The sequence below is a fragment of the Microcaecilia unicolor genome, unplaced genomic scaffold (assembly GCF_901765095.1).
Source record: "Microcaecilia unicolor unplaced genomic scaffold, aMicUni1.1, whole genome shotgun sequence".
Taxonomy (NCBI): domain Eukaryota; kingdom Metazoa; phylum Chordata; class Amphibia; order Gymnophiona; family Siphonopidae; genus Microcaecilia; species Microcaecilia unicolor.
The window spans coordinates 170,074-196,832 of record NW_021963636.1 but is presented as its reverse complement, the minus strand read 5'-3'; the positions used below and the strand labels follow the sequence as shown (position 1 = coordinate 196,832).

The window sequence follows — 26,759 nt, the reverse complement described above, 5'->3', positions numbered from 1 at the left end:
TCCACAGTTTCGGGAATAACTTGTATAAAATGTTTGTACGTTTGGGTAGCTTGCCATGTGCTCTTGACCTGGATTGGCCGCTGGCGGGGACAGGATGCTGGGCTCGATGGACCTTTTGGTGTTTTCCCAGTATGGCATTACTTATGTACTTATGTATAAATTCCCAGTTATGCTAGTATTCTATAATGGCAATTTTATGTGTAATTGCTGATTATAAAATTCACGCTTGGCATGCAGCATCATAGTGCCTACATTTTGGCGACCTTGTGAAAATATGGTTTGTTTACTTCTACCATAAATATACCTTATATGCTGGTATAATGTGATTAAAGCTTAGTTTAGATGTGGTTAGTATGACTTTTTTTCACCACCTAATGAAATTGATCCATAAATAGATCATATCACACTGTTATTGAAAGCTGTCCATTGGCTCCCTATTGCACATAGAATAACCTGTAAGATTCTACTTCTGTTATTTAAAATAGCCATCACTAGGTCCCCTTCTTTCCTGGTACGTCTTCTGATTCCCTATGCTCGTTACAGGCCCTTTGCTCCTCTCAACAACATCTTCTAGCTATTCCCTCTCTTCAGCACATCAAATAATACCACTTATAATTCTGTTATTTTTGTTGTTTCCTCCACCCTCTGAAATGTTTTACCTCTCCAGATCCAAGTTAAGTTTGTTTCAATCTTGCTATCCCGCAAATCAAATATCTCTGTGGCTTACAATTCTAAAAATACAGAAAAAACAGGGGAAAAAATAGAGATGGGAAGGGAAATAGGACTTGATATACCGCCTTTCTGAGGTTTTTGCAACTACATTCAAAGCGGTTTACATATATTCAGGTACTTATTTTGTACCAGGGGCAATGGAGGGTTAAGTGACTTGCCCAGATTTGCAAGGAACTGCAGTGGGAATTGAACTCAGTTCCCCAGGATCAAAGTCCACTACACTAACCACTAGGCTACTTTGGGAAAAGCAGCAAAGGGAGGGAGAAACAGAACTACAATAAATGATAGGAAAGATGGGTATCAGGGACAGAGAGAAGGGTAATACGTCTGGACTGGCTTGCTAGCCAGCAGGCCCATCTTGCAGGCAGTCTTATGAAAACGTAAAGGCATCTTCAAAAAGGAACATATTAAAATCTGTTTAGAATTTAGAAGTTTGCGATCTAAGATTGAGGGGCATTGCATTCCATAAATTAGGACCTACAGCTGAAAAAACTGACTCGAGTTTAGTACATGTCTAATATGGTGAAAGGATGGCACCACCAGGAGGTGGTGTTGGGATGAGTGGAGTACACAAGAAGGGACATATTGGGTTAGTGCACGAGACAAATCACACACCTCTAAACAAATTTAAAACCAACCTTAAAACCACCTTCTTTGCAGATGCTTTTTTCATAAATGAATTATGCTGACTTTGGTGATTAGTCTCCTTCCCTCCCCGAGATGAACTTGTTGACCTCTAAAATTACTCCTTGTGTTGTCTTCCACTAGCCTCCCTTTCCTATCGCATATTGTAGTTCCTTCTTCTTCCTTCCCTTTACTGCTTATCCTCCCCCTTCCTCCCCTATTTCTATTTTCTCTCCTATTTTATTTGTTTTGTTAGCCACTCAGATATTTATGATGTGTGGGATATTAAGCACCTAATAAACTCAGAAATGTTATTTTTATCCATAGCCCCCTCTGCTGAAAATAGTCTTGATACCTGTCTAGATGGCTATTGATTTGCTGTTACTATTTTCACATACCTTTATGATTTTTTTCATTGTGTTTTTTGCAGAAGGGTGCAGTTCTGAGGGAATTTCGCTGATTGAAAGTAGTGGTACTATCAAGTATCCCCTTTCCGCAAGAGAGAGATATTCTGATAACAGGTACCACATGTGCTATTATTAAAGGAACATTTCCATTTGTGGCCAAACTATACTTAACCATTAACCATTGGCTTCTCTATAACATTTATTGCTACTTAAATGTTCATTGTCAAGAATCTGTTTTAACGATATGCATTTAAAGATGTAGATAACATGGGTGTAAAATGCAGCATGTACTAAAGAGAGAGATGAGGAAAATGTTAAACATAGTGATACAAGTCCTTGCACATCCCAAATCTCTTCTAATCAGATTAATCTGTAATAAATTAGTTTAATTGAATCCTAAATGTGCTAAAAATTAATGTTAATTATCACATTCACTACTAATAGTACACTTCCATGAAAATGGTATGTGTTGGGTTTTAGTTCTCAAACATTCTGAAACCTGGAAATTAGCATAGTAAAGGGGTGGAAAGGACCCAAAATCAAATGATCAGTCAACCACACAAGGGTAAGATGCTCCAAAAGAACCCTTTATTCAGACCCAACACGGTCCGTGTTTCAGCTAGAACAGCCTTCTTCAGGGGTCTATAAAATTGTAAACATATAAACAACATATATAAAAAATAAATATTATTCATTTACACAGTCTTAAAAAACATAATTTTTAAAAACATACATGTTTTAATATAGATCCAAATGATGTACTAAGAAAACATCACAAATTTAATTTAAAATTTTGAAATATAAATGTCTTCACACAAAAACAATTTTTAATCAATGTACTGAAAATATCACAGATTAAATTAAAAATACATATGTATATCTATACACACACACACACACACACATATATATATATATATATATATATATATATACACTGTGAAGAATAAGGGGCTGTCCTGCTCTGGGTAGGCCACTGGATGGCGCTGTTCCCATAGAAATGGAAAAAATGTCCAGGATGAGTCACTAGTGGGAGCCAGTAGGGGGTATGCCGAGATGGAGGTTGCTAGGACCAGGGAGAGTCCTGGGGTGGAAACAGGTGGAAGGTGTTATGGGGCTGGGTCCTGCCTGGAATTAGGGGGAAGAGCCTAAAGGGGAGGAAGCTAATTAACCACCTTATACCTACCTGAGCTTTGAAAGGAAAGAGGAGAGAGAGAGGAGCTGGAGACCTAGCAGCTGAAAAAAGAATATCCCCCTTTGAAGGTCCTGGTTGGATTCTGGGGACTTTTGTTAGTCTGTTGTGGATAGAACTGTGTATTTAGAACAATGAGCTAGCAGCCAGGGGCTGGAGGACAGAGCTGTATACTCCTTGTGAGGGGAAAACATCTTGCCCAGGGCAGAAGGAACAAGGTCACCCTGAGTGGAAAAGGGACCCCGGATCTTGAGGTTGGTGTGTTCAGGATGCTGGGGAGAGATCAGCTGGAGTCCTGCTCAGGAGCCACAGGCTAGTGAAGCCTGCTGGAGAGCAGGAAAAGAAGCCCCGTCTTCACAATACACACACATATATGTAAACATCAATACAATCCGAATTAACCTACTAGATTTTTTTTATATATTTAAAATATTTAAACCAACTTCAACTTTCCATATTATTATTTTTTTTTTAATTAAAAAAAAAAATCCTTTTAAAAAAAATTTCCAGAAACATTTTCAAAAAATTGTAAAAATCAAATGTCATAATAGGAAAAAAAAAAAAAATATATATATATATATATATATAAATACAAATATATATATATAAACAAAAAATTTTGAATGATATACATTACAGCCATTCTCTAGGTAATGTGTGCATAAGTCATCAACTAATAAAACTCAATTTGAACAGTATGTCCCACCGAGTGATACTCAATAATTCATTCCTAAATATATATTTTTAAAAATATATTATGACATTTGATTTTTACAATTTTTTGAAAGAATGTTTCCGGAAATTAAAAAAAAAATTTTTTTTAAGGATTTTTTTTTTTTTTTTTTTTTGAAAATGTAAAAAATAGAAATATGGAAAGTTGAAATTGGTTTAAATATTTTAACCATATAAAAAAAAAATTAAAATATATAGAATCTAGTAGGTTAATTTGGATTGTATTGATGTTTACATATACCGTGTTTCCCCGAAAATAAGACACTGTCTTATATTAATTTTTGCCCCCAAAATGCGCTAGGTCTTATTTTCAGGGGCTGTCTTATTTTTCGGGGAAACATTGGGGTTGGATCGGGGTTGGCCCGCCCGCCCTCCGTCGCTCCCGGAACTAACCTTAAATGCCTCCTTTCACCTTCGCAGCAAGCAGCAGCAGGGCAGGCCACTCCTTCCTTCCGTGTCCCGCCCTTGCCTGATGTAACGTCCGAGAGGGCGGGGCACAGAAGGAAGGAGAGGTCTGCCCTGCTGCTGCTTGCTGCGAAGGTGAAAGGAGGCGTTTAAGGTTAGTTCCGGGAGTGACGGAGGGTGGGGGGGGGGGGGGGGATGCGGCCGGGGGCGGCCTTGTCCGGCTCTCGGCGGCCCTGCTTTCAAACAAAAATTTGCTAGGTCTTACTTTCAGGGGAGGCCTTATATCTACCAATTCAGGAAAACCTCTACTAGGTCTTATTTTCGGGGGATGTCTTACTTTCGGGGAAACAGGGTATGTATGTGTATATATATATATATGTGTGTGTATAGATATACATACATATTTTTAATGTAATCTGTGATGTTTTCAGTACATTGATTAAAAATTGTTTTTGTGTCAAGACATATTTCAAAATTTTAAATTAAATTTGTTATTTTTTCTTAGTACATCTTTTGGATCTATATTAAAACATGTAAATGTATGTTTTTTTTAAACTATGTTTTTTAAGACTGTGTAAATGAATAATATTGTTTATATATGTTGTTTATATGTTTACAATTTTATAGACCCCTGAATAAGGCTGTTCTAGCCGAAACACGGACCGTGTTGGGTCTGAATAAAGGGTTCTTTTGGAGCATCTTACCCTTGTGTGGTTGACCATTTGGTTTTGGGTCCTTTCCACTCCTTTACTGTTGTGTTCCGTTCCTGTGGAGAGTGTGAACCCCATTTGTTTCTTTGGCCAATAAATTAGCATAGAACATTAATGCTAATTAATATTCTAGGCTAATTTATTTCTAGGTTTCAGAATGTTTCACTTCCATATGTTTGCCTAGTGAATGTTAATGGAAGCTAAAACTAGCTAATGGAATCTGCTTCTAGAACAGTGCTTCTTAACCCAATCCTTGGGACACACCAGGGGCGTAGCTCTTTTGCAACCTTCCAATCAGTGCTGCCCTGTTGCACTCTCCCCTTTCATCCACCCACTGTAGCTGCAGATGCCTCCAGCAACAGCAAGACCCGACCCGGTGCCTGTTTCTTTCTCCCTCTTTCCCCTTTCATCCACCTGCTGTGCAGCACAATCCCTCCCGTTGCACCTTGCTGGGTCCGCACTAATAAACAACCAAAGCAGAGGCGTGGGACTGCGGCTCTCTGCCTGCTGCTACTGTTTCCTGTGCCAGGCTGGAAGTTTACCTCAGAACAGAAGAGGCAGGAGTCAGGACCGGCACAGGAAACAGTAGCGGCAGGCAGAGAGCTGCGGTCCTGCGCCTCTGCCTTGGTTGTTTATTAGTGCGGACCCGGCGAGGTGCAATAGGAGGGATCATGCTGCACAGCAGGTGGATGAAACGGGAGAGAGGGAGAAAGAAACAGGCACCAGGTAGGGTGTTGCTGGACTGGGGGCATCTTCAGCTATGGTGGGTGTATGAAAGGGGAGAGGCAGTGGGTCTGGGGAAGGATGCGATTGGGACTGGGGAGGCTTTTATTCAGGGCCGCACTCAACTAATCTGGGATTGGGCCCTGCCTCACCACTGATCACCACCACCTTCAGCCCAAAGCCTCTCAGCAGGTAAAACAAATATGTGTCATTGTGGGCTTTTGGGTGAGGGTGGGCTCTTTGCTGCAGTGCCGGGGGGGGGGGGGGTGCGGAGGTATGTTGGTGGGTTTCCTGGCAGCGATGGGTTCAGTGTCCAGGTTAAAATAATTTTTAAAAGGTGTTTTATGTTGGCTTTTGGGTGGGGGTCGTCTCTGCAGTGCCCAAGCATGAAAAATTAAAATGTTTTACATTTAATGCTGATTGCTGATGAGCTTAAGGGTGGAGGGAGGGGGAGATTGGGAAGAGTAGGGGAGCTGCCAGACTATGGGGAGGGGGGGAGACAGGTAGACGGTAGTACAGGGCTGATGCTAGGCTACAGGGAGGGGTGGGGGAGCTAGGGTAGAGCTGATGCCTAGTTGCGGGATAGATGATGGGGAAGGGATGGATAGGGCTAATGTTGGGCTATGGGGATGGATGAGGGTTAAAGAAGGGAAGGGCTGATGCTGGGCTACAGGACAGTTTGTAATTTTTGGTCCTCTATTCTGTAATTCATGAGGGTTGGTATGTGTTCTGCATGTGACCAAGGTGAGAGAGTCTGCTGACATGTGGTTTGTGTGGTGTTATGAGTCTGACTTGTCTGAATTTTCAAATGGAATGCAAATTCCTGCTATATATATTCATTGCTGTCTTTATAAAAGTACTGTTGTATTTGTGTTCAGAATTGGTGTTATGAAGCTTCTTTGCAGGCTTTAGTGTTCACAAAGCACCTGGCAGTGAAGGAATTTTGTGTTGCTGCTATTGAGGTGCCAGCAGAATTTGAATATATTTTTCCTATGTAATTATATTGTAGGATCCTGCCATGTGTGTTGAGAGGTTTGCCGTTGTAATAGACATACATATGATCAATTTTAAGATATTAAGATAATGTAATTATCTGGGCATCTCTTCCTTCTTTCCTTGTCTATCATTGTCACTGCATTTCTATCTTTCCTAAAAAGAAAAAGAAATAAAAAACCTCTTGGCTCTGCAAATAGTGTGATCTGTTTTAATCTGCTCTGCATATAGTGTGCTCTGACTGTTGTGATTTGATTGTTGTTGTTTCTAACTGGTTTATTGATATCTGTAAATCTGAAAAGGAGATTTCAGGTTTCAAAACTGCTAGCAAGTATTAAAATTTTTTTCCTTTCCTGGAGATAGGTTTTAAAACAAACACATTCCACAGGTTTTAAACTTTAAGCCCCCCCCCCCCCCCCACCCTGCCCCTCAACCTATCCACCACAAGACTGACACTTCCTAAATAAATTTTCCTAACTATTCTACTTATTACAAATTAACTCCACCCAAATTACAACTGCCTCTGGTTGCCTATGTATGACTAAGGAGTAAAGTTAATCATGCACAGTATTAACCCCATCATAGCATACCTGTTCATTCCCATTCCATCAAACAGGATGACTTTTATTCTCTGTAATAATTGTGGTGTTTCAGTTTCAAGGCCAATTATCTGGAGACTTAAGGCTTGTCCTGTCTGTCGTCAGCTTGCTAGTTTAAAACAGGAGGCTCAGTAAGGTAAAACAGGAATTAGATGCACTTAAAGCAGCTTCTAAGACTACACAAAACCATGTAGCACAGAATTAAGCCAAATTCACACCACTGCCTCCAAGGATAAAACCACCTAGGAATAGATGGTTCACAGTAGGCTCAGGCAGACTTCGCTATGTGACACAGAGGCATCCACCCTCACAAGTGTTGCCCCTACAGAATTCTTTTGCTCCATTACAGCATGGTGATGATCCTGAAAATAGAACTGAGGCAGAAGAGAAAGAAATGAAGTTGGAACAAAAGGATATGAAGGTAGCCAAAGAGAAAAGACAACCCCAAATCACAAATGTTGAAGCACATACCAGGAAATGTACATGGAAAGCGATGGCCACAAATGCTCGCAGTCTAAGCAATAAAGTTCATGACCTTCAAGCCCTGATGTTGGAGGCAGACTTAGACATTGTTGCAGTCAGAGAGACGTGGCTAAATGGTTCCCATGAATGGGATGCAAACATACCAGGCTATAATCTGTTTAGGAAGGATAGAGAGAGTTGTAAAGGTGGAGGAGTAGCTCTATATGTGAGAAATGATATCACGGCAACCGAAATGACAGGGAGCTGGGGAAAGGAAGAAGCGATACGGATCACCTTAAAAAGAGCGGATAGAACCTTTATACACATGGGTGTTGTCTACAGTCCTCCAAAACAATTGGAGGAATTAGATAAAGACCTGATCGCAGATATTCAAAAGTTGGGAAACAAGAGAGAGGTGCTGTTGCTGGGAGATTTCAATCTGCCGGATGTAGATTGGAAGGTTCTGTCTGCTGAATCGGAAAGAAGTAGAGAGATCGTGGATGCTTTACAAAGCAGTTTGCTCAGACAAATGGTGACAGAACCCACGAGGGAGAGAGCGACGCTGGATCTGGTGCTCACAAATGGGGATAGCGTGTCAAATATCCGAGTGGGTGCCCACCTGGGCAGCAGTGACCATCAAACAGTTTGGTTTGATATTACAGCTAAAGTGGAGAGCAGCCACTCAAAACTCAAAGTTCTGGATTTCAAGCGTGCTGACTTTAGTAAAATGGGGGAATACCTGAGGAAGGAGATAATGGGCTGGGAGGAAATACGAGCAGTGGAAGGACAGTGGTCCAGGCTGAAAGAAGCTATAAATAGGGCCATGAACCTTTATGTAAGGAAAGTAAATAAAAGCAAGAGAAAAAGGAAACCGATATGGTTCTCCAAGCAAGTGGCTGAGAAAATAAAGGCTAAAGAGTTGGCATTCCAGAAATACACAAAAACTCAAGAAAAGGAACACGAGGAGGAATACAGGATGAAACTGAAAGAAGCCAAGAGAGCGATACATCTGGCGAAAGCACAAGCGGAAGAACAAATGGCTAGAAATGTAAGGAGGGGGTGACAAAAATTTCTTCAGGTATATAAGTGAAAGGAGAATGACTAAAAAGGGAATTGAGACTAAAAGATACTGCGAACCGCTATGTGGATAATGATGAAGAAAAAGCAAATTTGCTAAATAGATACTTTTGTTCTGTTTTCACAGAAGAAAATCCTGGAGGAGGACCACGATGGACTGCAAAAAGTACAAATGAGATTGAAGTGGATACAGCACTGTTCACGGAAGAGTGTGTATGAACAGCTTGAAAAGCTAAAGGTGGACAAAGCCATGGGACCAGATGGGATCCACCCCAGGATATTGAGGGAGCTCAGAGAGGTTCTGGCGGGTCCTCTTAAAGATTTGTTTAATATATCCTTGCAGACGGGAGAGGTTCCGAGGGATTGGAGAACGGCGGAGGTGGTCCCTCTTCACAAGAGTGGTGATAGGGAAGAAGCTGGAAAATACAGGCAGGTAAGCCTCACTTCAGTTATTGGAAAAGTAATGGAAGCGATGCTGAAGGAAAGGATAGTGATTTTCCTGGAAGCCAATAAGTTGCAAGATCCGAGACAACATGGTTTTACCAAAAGGAAATCGTGCCAAACGAATCTCATTGAATTCTTTGATTGGGTGACAGGAGAATTGAATCAGGGACGAGCTATAGACGTAATCTACTTAGATGTCAGCAAAGGTTTTGACACAGTTCCCCACAGGAGGCTCTTAAATAAACTGGATGGACTGAAGATAGGACCCGAAGTGGTGAACTGGTTGATGGACAGAAGCCAGAGGGTGGTGGTGAATGGAATTCGCTCGGAGGAGGGAAAGGTGAGTAGTGGTGTGCCTCAAGGATTGGTGCTGGGACCGATTCTGTTCAATATATTTGTGAGTGACATTGCCGAAGGGTTAGAAGGTAAAGTTTGCCTATTTGTGGATGATACTAAGATCTGTAACACAGTGGACACACAGGAGGGAGTGGAAAACTTGAAAAAGGATCTGAGGAAGCTAGAAGAATGGTCTAAGGTTTGGCAATTAAAATTCAATGCGAAGAAATGCAAAGTGATGCACTTAGGAAATAGAAATCCTCAGGAGACGTATGTGTTAGGCGGGGAGAATCTGATAGGTACGGACGGGGAGAGGGATCTTGGGGTGATAGTATCTGAGGATCTGAAGGCAACGAAACAGTGTGACAAGGCAGTGGCCGTAGCTAGAAGGTTGTTAGGCTGTATAGAGAGAGGTGTGACCAGAAGAAGAAAGGGGGTGTTGATGCCACTGTATAAGTAGTTGGTGAGGCCCCACCTAGAGTATTGTGTTCAGTTTTGGAGGCCGTACCTTGCGAAGGATGTAAAAAGAATTGAAGCGGTGCAAAGAAAAGCTACGAGAATGGTAAGGGATTTGCGTTACAAGACGTATGAGAGACTTGACCTGAACATGTATACTCTGGAAGAAAGGAGAAACAGGGGTGATATGATACAGATGTTCAAATATTTGAAAAGTATAAATCCACAAACGAACCTTTTCCGGAGGTGCGAAGGCGGTAGAACGAGAGGACATGAAATGAGATTGAAGGGGGCAGGCTCAAGAAAAATGTCAGGAAGTATTTTTTCACGGAGAGAGTAGTGGATGCTTGGAATGCCCTCCCGCGGGAGGTGGTGGAAATGAAAACGGTAACAGAATTCAAACACGCGTGGGATAAACATAAAGGAATCCTCTGCAGAAGGAATGGATCCTAAGGAGCTTAGCCGAGATTGGGTGGCAGAGCTGGTGGCGGGAGGCGGGGATAGTGCTGGGCAGAATTATACGGTCTGTGCCTGAGCCGGTGGTGGGAGGTGGGGACAGTGATAGGCAGACTTACACAGTCTGTGCCCTGAAAAGGACAGGTGCAAATCAAGGTAAGGTATACACAAAAAGTAGCACAAATGACTTTATCTTGTTGGGCAGACTGGATGGACCGTGCAGGTCTTTTTCTGCTGTCATTTACTATGTTATGTAGTTATATTTAAAAATATCAATTTTTCTATTAAGTATGTATGTGGTTAAATTGATGTTGGGCAGACTACTTAGAAATCCATCATCAAGTGAATTGTAAGGCATTACTTTGTAGGATCCCAAGAGACACTACTCATACTTATATACACAGTGCGTGCCCACCCAAAATCTCAGGTCTGGCTACGCCACTGAGACACACCTGGCTAGTTAGGTTTTTAAGATATCCACAAATCAAATTTCTCATGTATATTAATGTGCTACTGTACTTCCATTGTATGCAAATTTTATCTCATGCATGTTAATTGTGGGTATCCTGAAAAACTGGCTGGGTGTGTCTTGAAGACTAGGCTAAGAGCTCCCTGTTCTAGAAATATGTGCAGACACATGTGGATCCAGAAAAAAATACCCTCCTCAGACTTTGGATATGGGACCTCGCCTGTAATTATCTATATTAAATCTAAAACCCAAAGATTATTAAGTGGCAAAACTGCAGGTATGTGATATGTGCATCCAAAAATATCCTATCTTTGCCTCCCCTCCTGACAAATTTCTGGTTGATCTAATAGAAAAACAGTTGAGTGCTGGTGTAATTGCACCACGTATGCACGTGTAGTAGGTCCCTATAGATATGCCTGTCATCCTTTATGTTCTTGAAAAATGGTTTTAAAATTTGTGTGGATTTTAAGAAAAATTGTATGCATGTTCAGAGAATATATATCTGGGAACAATACTGCGACCAGCTCTTCTTACCCACCACAGACATGTTTTAAACTTATTAGGAGCCTGAATAGAGAAATTTGTTAGTAAGGAATACACAGTGATCATGTAAGCCTCACCTCAGAAATTGGCTTAAAACCAGTTACTCCTGACACTGGGGTCAAGTTGAACTCCAGACCTGCATCCTGAAAATTCCAAGCAGAAATGTCCCTTGCTGAAGTCTTCATCCCAGCAGAACATCTTAATACTCTAATCCCACTTTTACTAGTAAAGACATCTTCAGTGTTTACCTATTTGAAGAGCAGGACTTGGGTTCTCCTTCAGTCTCAGCCAAGTAGAAGTGTTTTTAATACCTAGGGTCTCTGGAGTACCTATTAGCATACTCTTGCAGTAGAAGTTACCATGTAGAGCAGCTAAGAAGAAGAAACCACTTTGCTGTAATGGTTGTGTCTAAAATCTGTAAGAACTAGAGCCCTTTAGTAACTGTTTGGTTTTAGTTGGGGGCTAGAGCTGTTTGGCATCACTAAACTTTAGTTTCATTTTCAAAATAGTTTTAGGGTGAAACACAAGTACAGTAGAAGTCACAACCAATGACTAGAGAGGTTTGCCCTTCTGTAGGTTTCCTTAATATTGGAAGGAGGGTTTGTTAAAAGAATTTTAATTAACATACTCACGAATACCATCAGACCAAGTCAGGCTTAAGCATTTTTATTTACTTGCAAGGAGACAGATCCAACTGCAGTCAGAAGGTTGTCTGACTCTAAAATCCTCCCCTCTGCTTCTTATACATTTTTCTACGTGCAGGGATACAAAGGAAACTTGTTGCCTGTGTATCTGTCAACACTTTCATATTTTCTAACATGTTACATTTCTAGGCTACTGGGAGTTAGGTTGTCTGGCTCCCAAGCATATCTAGGTACATTCCATTCTACTACTTGTAATGTACAAGGCATGAGAATCTACATTTCAGAGAGTATACATTTATTGTAGAAATTATAAGAATGATTAACCCTATGTTAGCAAAACATTTTTTTTTTTACAGGGTTCAGTTCACATAAGTGCAAAAGTTTCAAAATGATTTAAGGGTGCTAAACACAATACAAATTACTCCTACCTGGACACAGTAAAGGAGCTTGCTCAATGATGGAGGGTGCTCAGCACCCACTGGTAACCACAGAGTTGCTCCTGTGGCCCAGAAGAAGAGAAAAATACCCAGGGGCCTGCTAACTTGAGATCCAATTAAAAGACAGGAAGCTGAAAATTGCTGCTAAAAATGTTCACCCAGAGGAGAAAGGTGAAGGATGTATTTTAAGATACAGGTTAGAAGAGGAGTTAGTGTGCAAGGATGCAGCAACTCAAGGTATAGAAAAGGAATTCACTAAGGAGTTAAATTTGGCAGCTCTAAAACCATTACATTCCTTAGTGTCACATTCGCTTGAGAGCTCTTGTATTGTTACACTGAGAGTACATTCGCTCACGTCATTGAGATGCAAGCTTGAAATGATAAAAGCCAAGTGACTTCACCAATATGAAGAAGTCTAAGAACTCCTTCCTGTAAAATTGGTCTCCCCTGCCCTGTCTTTTGTTCCTGCATCTACAAGTTATATATGTTGTGGAAGTTGCATATATGCTCTTAGCCACTGGGAAAATATCTTTGAAAATTGTCCTCATATTGCCTCCACTCTGTCTATATCCTTTTTACAGACACCAAATGGAGACCAATTTTATGCTGCTTTTTTTAATTTGCAAAACAATTCTCCATGTAGTCTATCTAGATTATACTGTAGACACACTATCTGAAAATATCAACTCTTGGCCTTCAAACTCATCTTTGGGGCAGTAAATCTTACTCTTCAGGATGGCTCACCCTTGATATCACTGCTTCAGAGACTTGTTTAATTTAGTTTCTTGGTCTAATCATTGTATGTGAACAAAATCTTTCAAATTGAGGCATGGGTCAATTGTTTTCAAATTAAAGATCATTTTCAACCCATTGTTGAGATTTGCAGGCTGGATATAAAGGAAATGAAAGAACAGTAGAGTAAACAATCTTATTAAAAACAAATCTTCTCATACAGCTTTCTGGGCTACAGCTGAAGCCATGAGCATTATTTTATTTTTATTTCATACCTTTTTGGGCTTACAGCCACTATAAGGAATGGAAAAAGAGGAGGAGGCATAGCTATAATCTATAGGTCCCAATTCACCGTCACAACAATAGCCGAATCCATACGTCCCCAACTGGAAATAGCTTCAGTTAGAATCAACCACCCAACACTACATGACCACCTAAACCTTATCCTGTTTTATAGACCACCAGGCAATTGGCAAGACTGCCAAACACACTTTATGGATTTCATATCGAACACATGTGTCTCCACCCAAAACCTTCTAATAGCAGGTGACATCAACCTTCACCTTGAGGATACTAACCTAAGTAACGTATGTGAATGCAAGGACTTTCTCCAATTATGGGAGCTTCACTGGCCAAACGTGCAACCCACCCATAATAAAGGACACACACTAGATATCATCACATACACATTCTCATCAGAACCAAATCTCGCAGTCATAGATACTAAATGGACAGCTACACCATGGTCCGATCACTACAGAACAAACCTTTCCCTTCAACGGCGAACAAAAGATTCACACATAAACAAGAACAAACCTATACCACGAGAGGCAAAATAGACCTGCTAACATTTTGCCAACAATTCTATAACGACGAATGGACAGCACCAACAGACTCACCCCAATTTCTTCTTGAATGGGACAACAGATGCAGAATCGTGTTAGACAACATAGCACCACTTCAAACTAGAACCTCACACAGAAATAACCCAATACCATGGTTTAACGAAGAACTGAAAGAACTAAAGAGACAAGTCAGAAGATTAGAGCGAGCATGGAATAAGAAAAAAGACGACTCCACACTCAACGACTGGAAACAACTACAAAGAAAATACAAATACACCATCAGACAAACTAAAAGAACATATTATAAAACTAAAATCAGACCAAAATATAAGGTCACACACAAACTCGTCCTACTCTTCCTACTCGTAAACAAATACTAAATACTACACCGGTTACTACTAACAACATAGACACCCCATCAGCAACCAATCTTGCGAACTACTTCAAAGAGAAAATTATAAAGCTATGACTCATGATATACCTATCAACACAACAGATCATGCAAACCTTCTGGAGTGTTTAGACCCAATACCTGGGGAACACCCAGCAGACCGATCATGGACCAAATTTGACATCTCCCAATCGCTTGGAAGATATGCCAAGTCGCAATGCAAATTAGATATCTGCCCTATTAGAATAGGCGGAAGGTGGCCCAACTGTTTGGGGAGGCTAAAGGGGGTGGGGTTAGGGGTGGAGCCAGGGGCTAAGCTTATAGCCACAATTAACACAGAAAAAAATAAGTAAAAATAAGTCACAATACCTTTTATTAAATTTAGATATTAGATATGTATCGTATGTCAAAGAATAAAGTGGTTGCTCAAAGCATATATACTAACCACAATCGCTCAACTGTAAAACACTATGCACAAATTTGTGCAAAAACACACTCAGAACCTTACTGTACCATAACACTAGGCAGACCCTAATACACCAATATACCACCCATATGGAAAATGCAGACCGTCAACAATATGAAACAAGGGATCATAATATCACAATTCTCATGTAGAGCCACAAAACACCCTTTTAGGGTGGATAGTGTTCACAATGAGCTCCTTTTACTAACGACTATATGTGGATCTTTCAACAGGTAGTGTGTCATGATTTAGGCTCTAAAACCCTTTCTGATGTTTTGGTGCCACCTCAGTAAGGCCAATACACAATTTCTCCACTGCAAAACACTATACACAAACTTGTGCAAAAACACACTCATAACCTTAGCAAACCATAACAGCACTAATTCCAAGGACAGGATGAGCTACAACCTTATGTGTGGAAAGGCAGCACTGTAATTACACCGGGCTCTAAAACACCAGTAAAACAAAAAAAAAAGCAAAAAGGGCTGTAAATACTACACACTAGTAGAATACTGCACCTTGATTACACATGAAAAACACATGACACAACAGATATGAAGGCAAAACTGGAAAGTTACTTCAAGAAGTCAGACTCAGCATGCAGCAATACTAGAAAAAATTGAAACTTGCCTGCAAAATATTGCAGATGCACATTTCCAAAAGCTGACATATTCCAGTTAATAAATTCTGAATAAAATACTTTTTTTTCTACCTTTGTTGTCTGATCATTTAGTTTTTCTATTCGCTTTGGTCCCAGTATCGTCTTTCCATTTGATATTTTTTCTCTCAACATGTCCACCATCCTCCTGTGTCCTTATGCGTCCTGTCTACCATCTGTAGCCCTGTCCCTATCCTTTCTCCAGTTTCAGCATCTGCCCTCAAAGTGTTCCAATCCAGCCCTTAAATTCAGCAATTTCCTCTCCATCCATATCCAGCATTTCTTCCCTCCCCTCCATCCATGTGCATGTACTTCCTCTGTCTTCCCTCCCCTCCATCCATGTCCAGCATTTCTCCTCTCTCCCTTCCACTCCATCCGTGTGCATCTTTCCTTTGTCTTTCCTTCCCTCCATCCATGTCCAGATTTCTCCTCTCTTCCCTCCCCTCCATCCATCCATGTCCAGCACCTTCCCTCTTTCTCTTCTACCCTTCCATCCAGTGTCATCCATCTTTCTCTCTCCATCCTTCTACCCATTACCCTCTCCCAATCCTTCCGCCTATTGTCTCCCTCTCCTTCCATCCATTGTCTCCCTCTATCTCCCCTTCTTCTAAACAGCTCTCTCTCTCTCGACCCTTTTCCATTCAGCATGTCATCTCTATCCCCATCCTTCGTGTCTTTCCTCTTTCTTTCCCTCCCTACCCTTATCTTCAATGTCTTCCCTCTTTCTGCCCCCTCCTTCCAGCATTTTCCCTCTTTCTCCCTCCTTTCATTCAGCATTTCTCCGTCTGACAGCTAGGGTCTCCCCCAGTTTCTCCCCAGCAGCTTCTCTCTCTCTCTCCTGCCCATGTCCCCTCTTTCTCTCCAATCTTTCCACTAATCTCTCTCTGTACCCCTCTTCCATCCAGCATCTTCTCTCTGGCTCTCCCCTGCTCTTTTCCATGGCCCCTCTTTCTCTCCCTATCTCTCTCTGGCTCTCCCCTGCTCTCTTCCATGTCCCCTCTTTCTCTCCCCATCTCTCTCTGGCTCTCCCCTGCACTTTTCCATTTTCTCTCTCTCTCCTCCAGTGTCCTCATGCCTCTCTCCTCTCCTTCATGCATCCCACCTTTCTCTTCCCTCCCCTTCTTGCTTCTCTTAGATGTAGACTACCATCACTCTCACTCCTTTCTCCACCCCCCTTTTCCCATTCCCATGCCCTGCCATTGCTTTCCTTCCTCCTTCTTCCCCTTAGATGTGGCATCACATCCTCCTCTCTCCACCCCCCCTTTCCTTTTCGTCTGGCAGCTGGCTGGCATCGCTTCCCCCCCCCCCCCCCCCCAGACTAGTGCAGTATCGCTCTTCCCCTCTGCTCCTGTCACGTCTTTCAACTTCGAGTCTTCCGGTAGCAGCAGCAGCAATGATGTAAGCGCTGCTTTCAGCCTGCCCCAGAAGCACTCTCTGTACAGCTTCCCATGTAGGAGGGACGCTGTCCAGAGAGTGCTTCCAGGGCAGGCAGAAAACAGCACTTACATCATTGCTGCTACCAGAAGCCTCGAAGTTGAAAGACGTAACAGAAGCGGAGGGGGAGAGCGATACCTCACTAGTTGGGGGATGGGGGGGGGAGAGAAGGACAGCCCCGCACCGGGGGGGGGGTAAAGACAGCAGCATTGCACGGTCCACATGCACCAGTCGGGGGGGGAGGGATGGAGCTGTTCAAGGCAGCACTCCCTCATGAGCTGCACCCGGGGCGGTCCGCCCCCACCACCGCACCCTTGCTACACTTAAGCCTCTTATACCAGGCGCCTATTAGCCTTATAAGATCTGCCCCTCAGTAACTCAAAATAGACCTCACAAAGCACCTAAACTACATGCTACAAAATGGCCCCTAAGGATAAAGGAAACATTCTACTTACCCCTTTACCCAAAGATGCAAAGAAAAGTACAAAGGACCTAACCAATTATCGCCCAGTAGCATCTATCCCACTAATAACCAAACTCATGGAAGGCGTAGTGACAAAACAACTCACGGACTACCTAAATAAACACTCAATTCTGCACGAGTCCCAATCAGGATTTCATTCGAACCACAGCACTGAAACAGTACTAGTGACTTTAATGAACGCATTTAAACAAACAATTGCAACTGGCAACAACATACTCCTCCTACAATTTGACATGTCCAGTGCCTTCGACATGGTCAACCATGAAATATTACTACATATTCTAGAATACTTTGGAGTTGGAGGTAACGTTCTTAACTGGTTCAGGGGATTCCTGACCACAAGATCTTACCAAGTAATAGCGAACACGGATATATCAGCCCCATGGACACCTGAATGTGGAGTCCCCCAAGGATTCCCCCCTCTCACCAACCCTCTTCAACCTAATGATGATACCCTTAGCCAAGCTACTAGCCAATCAAAACCTCAACCCCTACATATATGCAGACAATGTCACGATTTATATCCTGTTCAAACATGATCTAAAGGAAATCACCAATGAGATCAATCAAAGCCTCCAAATCATGCACTCCTGGGCTGATGCATTCCTGCTAAAACTCAATGCAGAAAAAACACAATGCCTTATATTCACCTCACAACATAACACAAGTAACTTCACCACCATAACCACACCAAATTTTTCTCTTCCCGTCTCAAACAATCTGAAAATTCTTGGAGTTACCATTGATCGAAATCTCACACTCAAAACCCACATGAAGAATACAACGAAAAAGATGTTCCACTCCATGTGGAAACTCAAAAGAGTAAAACCTTTCTTCCCGAGATCTATTTTCCGTAACCTGGTACAGTCAATGGTGCTAAGTCACCTGGACTACTGCAACGCACTGTACGCTGGCTGCAAAGAACAGACTATCAAGAAACTTCAAACAGCCCAAAATACCGCAGCCAGACTCGTATTTGGAAAAACAAAATATGAAAGCGCAAAACCCCTGAGAGAGAAACTTCATTGGCTCCCACTTAAAGAATGTATCGCGTTCAAGATCTGCACGATTGTTCACAAAATCATCCACGGAGATGCCCCGACCTACATGCTAGACCTTGTGGACCTGCCTCCCAGAAATGCTAAAAGATCAGCCCACAAATTCCTTAATCTACATTTCCCCAACTGTAAAGGATTAAAATACAAGTTAACACATGCGGCTAGCTTCTCTTACATGAGCACGCAGCTGTGGAATGCACTACCAACTGACTTGAAAACGATTACCGATATAACTAACTTTCGCAAATCTCTGAAAACCTATCTCTTCAACAAGGCCTACAACGAGAATTCATAGCTTAATTATAACACTTCACCACTTCACCTTATTCGGAAAGTCATCTTTCTATAATTGACCGCTTAGATCTTTTTTTTCTCATCCTTGATCATGTTGTAACACCATTGTATCTGTTACCCTGGAATGGTGATGCCATAATAGGTCTTTGTAAGCCACATTGAGCCTGCAAATACGTGGGAAAATGTGGGATACAAATGCAATAAATTAATATATAAAGTGGAGTAAATTCAGATAAAATACTCATTTTTCAGTCCTTGGAAGTCTCATGGTTTTTGTACCTGAGGCAATGGAAGTTTAAGTGACTTGCCCAAGATCAGAAGGAGCTGCAATGGAATTTGAACCTGGTTCCCCTGGTTCTCATCCCACTGTTTTAATAGTTAGGTTTCTCCTCTGTGCTCGCTCCTCACCCTAAAAGGTGGCTGGCAGATAGAAATATGGTGGCCTAAGCATTCCCACTTGATAAGTAAAATCATTTTACTTTTGTCAGCATACAGTGAGATGGACTCTTTGCCTGGATAATAATTATGCAAATATGTGATATGCTATGAACTCTCCAAAAAAGCTGTTTTGATAGTGTTGGCATTCCACAGGTTTACCACCTAGTTCTTTAAGTCAGACCCTGAGTAGTGTTTGGCTCAGAAGTTTGCTAATAATCTGTTGTTTTGTCATGGAACAGGTTTTGTGGGGAAGGTTTTACCCTGTTTACTGAAGCAATGTTGGATAAGGGCTACGTTGTCTGCTGCAATTAGTCTGTTGGACCTATGCCTATCATTGATAAAATCTCCGAAAGATGTTTTTGGTCAAACCATTGTGCTAACTCTATTCATTCAGGTAGGATTGTGCGCTTGCTTTTCTGAGAAGCAAGCATGTATCTTAACCCACTAGTGCCCAATGTTCCCATAAGAAGCCATATGGGAACAAATTGATTTGTTCCCATATGGGAACAGTGGGCACTAATGGGTTGAAATCATTATGATTAATGATGCATTGAGCTAGATATTAGCTAGATGTCAACACTGACCATTGGTGACTGAAACACTAGCTTTTGAGTGTATATTGAATGTTGGCAAATTCTTGGAATCCTATCTGCAATACAATTACATCTGCCTCAGTATTTCTATGGCTACTGTACTTTTGACTGTACAGAGGTCATTTTGAAATATTGGGCATAGTTAACCTAACAAAGAGTTTGGAGTGGCTTTATGGTCTTGCTACAAGAGCCAGGTTTCCTCATCTTTGCTTTACCTCATATCTGAGAGAACACCTGACATGGAATGTTTTTTCTTGTTTTTACCCTGCAGCTTGTGCATGTGGAACATAACTGTCCCAGAAGATAAGATCATACGGATGCAATTTTCTAGATTAGACATGGAGAAACATGTCAGCTGTGATTATGACTACCTATCGGTTTACTCAAAAATGGGACAACTAATCTGTATGTATCAACTTCAGTATTTTGGAAAGCTAGGTTGATTTAACTAATACTTCAGTGAAAATAATGGGTAGGGATGTACTAAATTTTTGAATGTGTGCAAAAATGGTTTGGCATACCAGTCACTAAATTAATAAGCAGAGCATTGTAGAGGTACTTAGGCAGAAAATCAGTTACACAGTAATTACTCTGGACTCGTTTGCTAGGAGCATGACAGTACCTCTTAGGTGGCCCTAAGCTCAGCTGACAGGCTGCACCAATGAAAGGAATAATGCCAAAATGGAAATATATTATTTATTATAACTTTAAAAAATAATATGGCAAAATGCAAAGCTAGTTACAAAAATATACTTGTGCACTACAAAAATACTGAATACCTATATAGATATATAACACCACTATAATATCCTAAGAAGATTATGAGGAATTACACACCTATAAAATATCCTGAGAAGATTACACACTTAGCAGCAAAAGAAGGCTCAAGACTACAGGTCCTGTTATAACCAATCAGTGATAGGCAACCACCATAAACTAGCTACCCCTGAACTATAGGAAGGAAAATCCTGCTTCTCTCACCCTTTGCAATTTGTAGGTTCCAGACTTCCAGCAATGAATTGGATTCCTCCTTTTTAGACTCCAGCAGAATACCTGCGAGTCTATCCTCTGCTCAGGAATAAAGTCCAAGGTCTTTGCTCAGTGCACCAGTTACATAGTATTTGGGGAATCCACAGAGCCGCAACTGAACTGACCTTGTCAGCTTTTAATCACAAGGAATTCAGGGGTCCTTTAACAAAGGCACGCTGAAAAATGGCTTGCTACTGCAAGTGTAGGTGCGGGTTTCAGGAGCACACTGATCAATTTTTTAGCGCGCCTGTAAACATACATAGTAACATAACATATTAGATGATGGCAGAAAAAGACCTGCACAGTCCATCCAGTCTGCCCAACAAGATAACTCATATTTGCTGCTTTTTGTGTATACCCTACTTTGATTTGTACCTGTGCTCTTCAGGGCACAGACTGTATAAGTCTGCCCAGCACTATCCCCGCCTCCCAACCACCAGCCCCTCCTCCCAACCACCGGCTCTGGCACAGACCGTATAAGTCTGACCAGCACTATCCTCACCTCCCAACCACTGGCTCTGGCACAGACCGTACAAGTCTGTCCAGCACTATCCCTGCCTCCCAACCACCAGTCCCGCTTCCCACCACCGGCTCTGGCACAGACCGTATAAGTCTGCCCAGCACTATCCCCGCTTCCCAACCACCAGCCCCGCCTCCCGATCTTGACTAAGCTCCTGAGGATCCATTCCTTCGGCACAGGATTCCTTTATGCTTATCCCACGCACGTTTGAATTCCGTTACCGTTTTCATTTCCACCACCTCCCGTGGGAGGGCATTCCAAGCATCCTCTACTCTCTCCGTGAAAAAATACTTCCTGACATTTTTCTTGAGTCTGCCCCCCTTCAATCTAATTTCATGTCCTCTCGTTCTACCATCTTCCCATCTCCGGAAAAGGTTCGTTTGCGGATTAATACCTTTCAGATATTTGAACGTCTATATCATATCACCCCTGTTTCTCCTTTCCTCCAGAGTATACATGTTTAGTTCAGCAAGTCTCTCCTCATACGTCTTGTAATGCAAATCCCATACCATTCTCGTAGCTTTTCTTTGCACCAGGCCTTCTCTCTCTCTCTCTCTCTCTCTCTCTCTCTCTCTCTCTCTCTCTCTCTCTGACCTACGTGCTTCAAATGCCACTTGGTGCGCATCTAGAAAGAGAAAATATTTTTCAGTTGCGCATATCGGACACACACAAAAAATGAAATTGCCACAAGAGCCAATTGGTAGTCAGGTGGTAACTCGATTTGGGCGTGCGTAGACGCTTTCACAGCTTAGTAAAAGGGCCACTGGTGTTCAGGCCAAAAGTCAGTCTCTAACTCCTCTGAGAGAGAACATATACCAGGCAAATCTTCCCTTCTGATTTCTCCATCCTCCATCCTTGGCCCTGCTCTCAATCACCAACCAGATATCTCTGTCCAACAGATCACCCATGGTCATGATGGAGGCCTTGCGAGCGTCCAGCTTGAATAACTTATCAGTCGTGAGCCTGACTATAACAAGCGCCATAAACTAGTTACTGGAGACCTGTTCCTGAGAAGTTCACTCCTCTGCATGCTCCCAGGAGCCAAAGTGGACGGCCAGTGCATGCAGACATATGTCCTTGATGAAGTCAGCAGCACAGCTATGCCAAGAAGTACTTTTCTTTTGTATAAAGCTGGTTTCTGATGGTTTCAGGCCACAGGCTGTAGAATCCATAGTAGCTCAGCAAAAGATGATTCCGGCTTACCAGGCTTCTGACCAGCAAAGATGAGATAGCAGGAAAATACCCCTACAGCATGCACATGCTAAAAGCAATGTTAGCCTTTTATTATAAGTACACTGTAGAAATCTCAGTTTCCGGCGCTAAATGCTTCATAGTGTAAGGGTTAGTTACCCAGGGAAAGGGGATCCAACTCAACCTTGCAATGTAGTAGCTGTGCTGGTAAAAGGTGCTTAACCTTTTGCAGGTGAAATTTGGAGGTGTGCTGTAGGTGGTGACTGTAAAGTGTGTCCCACAGCAGTGTCATTTGGCCCAAGAGAAGGAAAACTATTATTGCAGATTCCTAATGAGGATTTTAGTGAGGAACCAATTTATCAGCGTTCAGTGAACAAGAACAAATGAACTTGGCCTGTTTGCATATATTGCCTTCATCTGCATATTGATTTATTATACAAATGCATGCTTGAACATGTGTAAAGCTGTTAATGATTATGTCAATGTTTAGGTTGCATGCTAAATGATCTCTGTGAGAGTAATTCTATAAACTGTGCTAACATTTGTGCCAATTTACAAATGTATATGTTAGAATAATGCAAAACACCAAATCAGACTAGTAGTTCAGAAGACTATTTGTTGAAATAGTCCCAAGTCTCGATGTGGCCACGTTTCACCAAAATGGCTGCATCAGGGGTATTATACTCATGCAGCTATTTTGGCGAAATGTGGCCACATCAGGACTTTTTAAATAAAGAATATTGGAACTATTTCAATAAAGCAACTTCAGGACTCCTAGCTTCGGTGTTTTGCATTTGTGAAAACTGCAGACTTGAAGATCCTCTTTTGTGTTGCTGTATGATTAGAATAATGGCATACATGTGAATGTGCACATCTGTGTAAATGCCCCAAATCTGCCTAAGTACTATTTTATAAATATATTTTACAGGTAGGTGTACATACGTGGAGTCTGAGACTCGCACTTATATGTGTAACTTTTATAATACTATAAATTTACATATTCAATCTTGTTAACTTGAACACCACATTTTCTATACCCCAAATTGGGTTAAAAAAGTAACTTATATACCATCTGTTTGGTTACTGGGTCTCAAAATCATTTGTTTCCATTCCTCTCCATAGTTCAGAATGTTGGAGATGAGGTTAGTTTAATTGTCTCTGAGCTCAGTGGTAAGCTTGAGGTATTCGGCCAAAGGTAATGGTAGAGCTCACAGGGCCCTCTGAGCAGCTCCATAAAAAGTAGCAAATGTGGATTATATGGTATACACCCCAGAGTACAGAACTCAAATGAAATCATAAGAACAGAAGAATAGCCATACTGGGTTAGACCAGTAGCCTATATAGCCCAGTATCTTGCTTCCAACAGTGGCCAATCCAGGCAGAAACCCAAATTGTAGCAACGTTCCATGCTACCAATCCCAGGGCAAGCCGTGGTTTCCCTCCATGTCTATCTCGATAAGACTATGGACTTTTCTCCAGGAACTTGCCCAAAACTTTTTTAAAACCAGATATGCTAACCGCTGTTGCTGGAGGATGTGGTGGCGTCCTCTGAAGCAAACAATGTAAATATCTATTGGATTAGGAAAAGAATAGTGAATAAAATATCAAAATGCCTCGGTTGCTCCACTGACCACACCTTGAACACAGCTTTTATTGATGATGAGTCCAACAATAGGAATATACAAAGAATCCAGTAGCAGAACATAAAGAAAAAGAGAGTATCTTACAAACCATCACATTTTTTTACATTTTTATCCCCCCTCCCTACCCCCTATTCCAGTTTGAAGCATCTATTAGTGATGACAACCTGAACATTGAAGAAACAAGCAAACACCAAATGGCTAAAGAGGTATCATCAGCAGAATGAATAAGAAAATTACCCCCCTCCCATCCACCAAAAAGACCCCAATTCCCAACCCTACCCCCGAGGAATCTCCCTCCAACAACTATAAAGTGGAAGCAAGAGTTCTTTTCTCCGACTCTCACCATCCCACAGAAAGATAAGGAGCATTCCCAGCAGCCCCCCACCCATCAGGATGCATCCCACCTCTCTCCCCTATGAGAATAAATTAGAGGTAGAGCAAAACTGGGGAAAATAAGAACACCACCAAGTGTCACAGAAGTAGGGTATTAAGGAGCAGGCTTCGCGCTCAAGGAGAGAGGTTCTGTACAAAAGGATCCCAAACAAACCAAAATCATTTTCTATGTTTTTCACTGTGAGACAGGCAGAACGAGCCTCCCAGGTTAAATGGACAGCTCTATGCCAATGCCACAAATTGGGGGTATCCCTCGAGCTTACACCACACTAAACTCCAACTTTTATATGCAAATTTCTCTTTATTATAAATATTTATGCCTTATACCAGCTATTAACGTTAAACATTAAACCACTCATTCATCACCTTTCAACCACCACTCACCCTGTATACTAGTTGTCTAAAATATCTTTAGAAGTTTAAATATCAAACCATTATACATGAAAAAAATCCTGCTTCATATCATTGATGAGGCAGACAGTCCATGGCAATCAATCATGTCCACTGCTGTAATATGCTGTAAAACTGTCATAACGACGTCCACTGTGTGGCCTTTTATTAGTCAATTTTCAGCAGCTGATTACGTCGCTCCTCGTTGGCACGTAGGAGCTGTTGCACACAGAAGTTGTCAGCATTGCTGTTTACAGACCGCCACATTGTCCTGTGGCTTTCATTGTACAGGTTTCACAAGTATTGGGTGAATGAGCAAACCCACCACAAAGTAGTTAAAAACAATTCGATTCCCCAATGCTGGACCGCATTACATTTTTCTTTCTTACACGCTGGACCGCATTTTGCTTCCCTTCAGGGGGAACCACCCAAACATCTACAAACCACAATAATATAATACCTATTAACCTATAACTCACATCATTATTATAAACAATCTTCACATAACAAAACCTCACTTACTTTAAATGTTATATACGACTGCTTGCCTGAATGGTGCTCATACCAGCAAAGGGCTACAGAGTGATTGCATTTATTCCAATGATCCACCAGAGGATTCACTTGTTTGTTGAGACGTAGGTTGCTGATATGTTCAGCCAACCTGTTCTTAAGCTGCCTTTTTGTGTGCCCAATGTAATATAAATCACACGGGCACCTGATGCAGTATATTACACGTTCACTGCTACATGAAGTGATATTTCTCAACACAAACTGCTTATTAGTATGAGGAACAGGGATCGTACTGGTGTCACAGGAATAACAGCAATAAACACATTTACCACAAGGGGAATGCCTACCAATCCCATTGTGTCTTGTCGGACGTTTTAATAATTCCCCAATATTGGCTTGACGGGCATAAGCCACTTTCGGGTGCTCGCTGAACTCGGGGTGAACAGAGAGAATGTGCCAGTATCTATGAATAATGGAGCTGATGCTGCTAGCCCTGTGAGAAAAGGGAATGACACAAGCCATGGTGCCACGGGTAGGTCTCTGCCCAGGCTGAAACAACCACGGACGGTGGGCATACAGAGCCCTTTTAAACGCACATCTAACTACTTTCATTGGAATAAATGCAATCACTCTGTAGATCAGTTACGTTGTATAGTATTGGTTCAACTCCCCCCGTTAAGTAGAGACAGTGACAGTGCCCGCTTGTTAGCTATTGAACAACGTTATATTTTCATGTGGGGCACTGTGGCTCCGCATGGTCTTAATTTAGAAGTTGAACGGGTTTGAAATACTGTGCCTTTAAGCAAACAAGGGGCAGGGCGTAATTTGATTATTTATCCCTGGGGACGTATGCTCATGTAGGTATTTCCTGTGGAGCGATCTTAGCCCTTTGCCGGTATAAGCACCATTCAGGCAAGCAGTCGTGTATAACATTTAAAGTAAGTGAGGTTTTGTTATGTGAAGATTGTTTATAGTAATGATGTGAGTTATAGGTTAATAGGTATTATATTATTGTGGATTGTAGATGTTCGGATGGTTCCCCCTGAAGAAGGGAAGCAAAATGCGGTCCAGCATTTAAGAAAGAAAAATGTAATGCGGTCCAGCATTGGGGAATCGAATTGTTTGTAACTATCTTGTGGTGGGTTTGCCCATTCACCCAATACTTGTGAAACCTGTACAATGAAAGCCACAGGACAATGTGGCGGTTTGTAAACAGCAGTGCTGAGAACTTCTGTGTGCAAAAGCTCCT

The 26,759-nt window shown here is 41.8% G+C and overlaps 1 protein-coding gene across 1 annotated transcript in view; it reads left to right on the top strand.

Moving 5' to 3' along the window:
* Nucleotides 1–26,759, top strand: part of LOC115459531 (ovochymase-1-like) — a gene marked incomplete at its 3' end in the record, with an annotated part of 447,639 nt that overhangs the window by 253,943 nt on the left and 166,937 nt on the right. Inside the window, 2 exon segments of the mRNA XM_030189343.1 lie at nucleotides 1,787–1,877; nucleotides 20,106–20,239. Of these exon segments, the coding sequence (XP_030045203.1) occupies nucleotides 1,787–1,877; nucleotides 20,106–20,239 (225 nt within the window).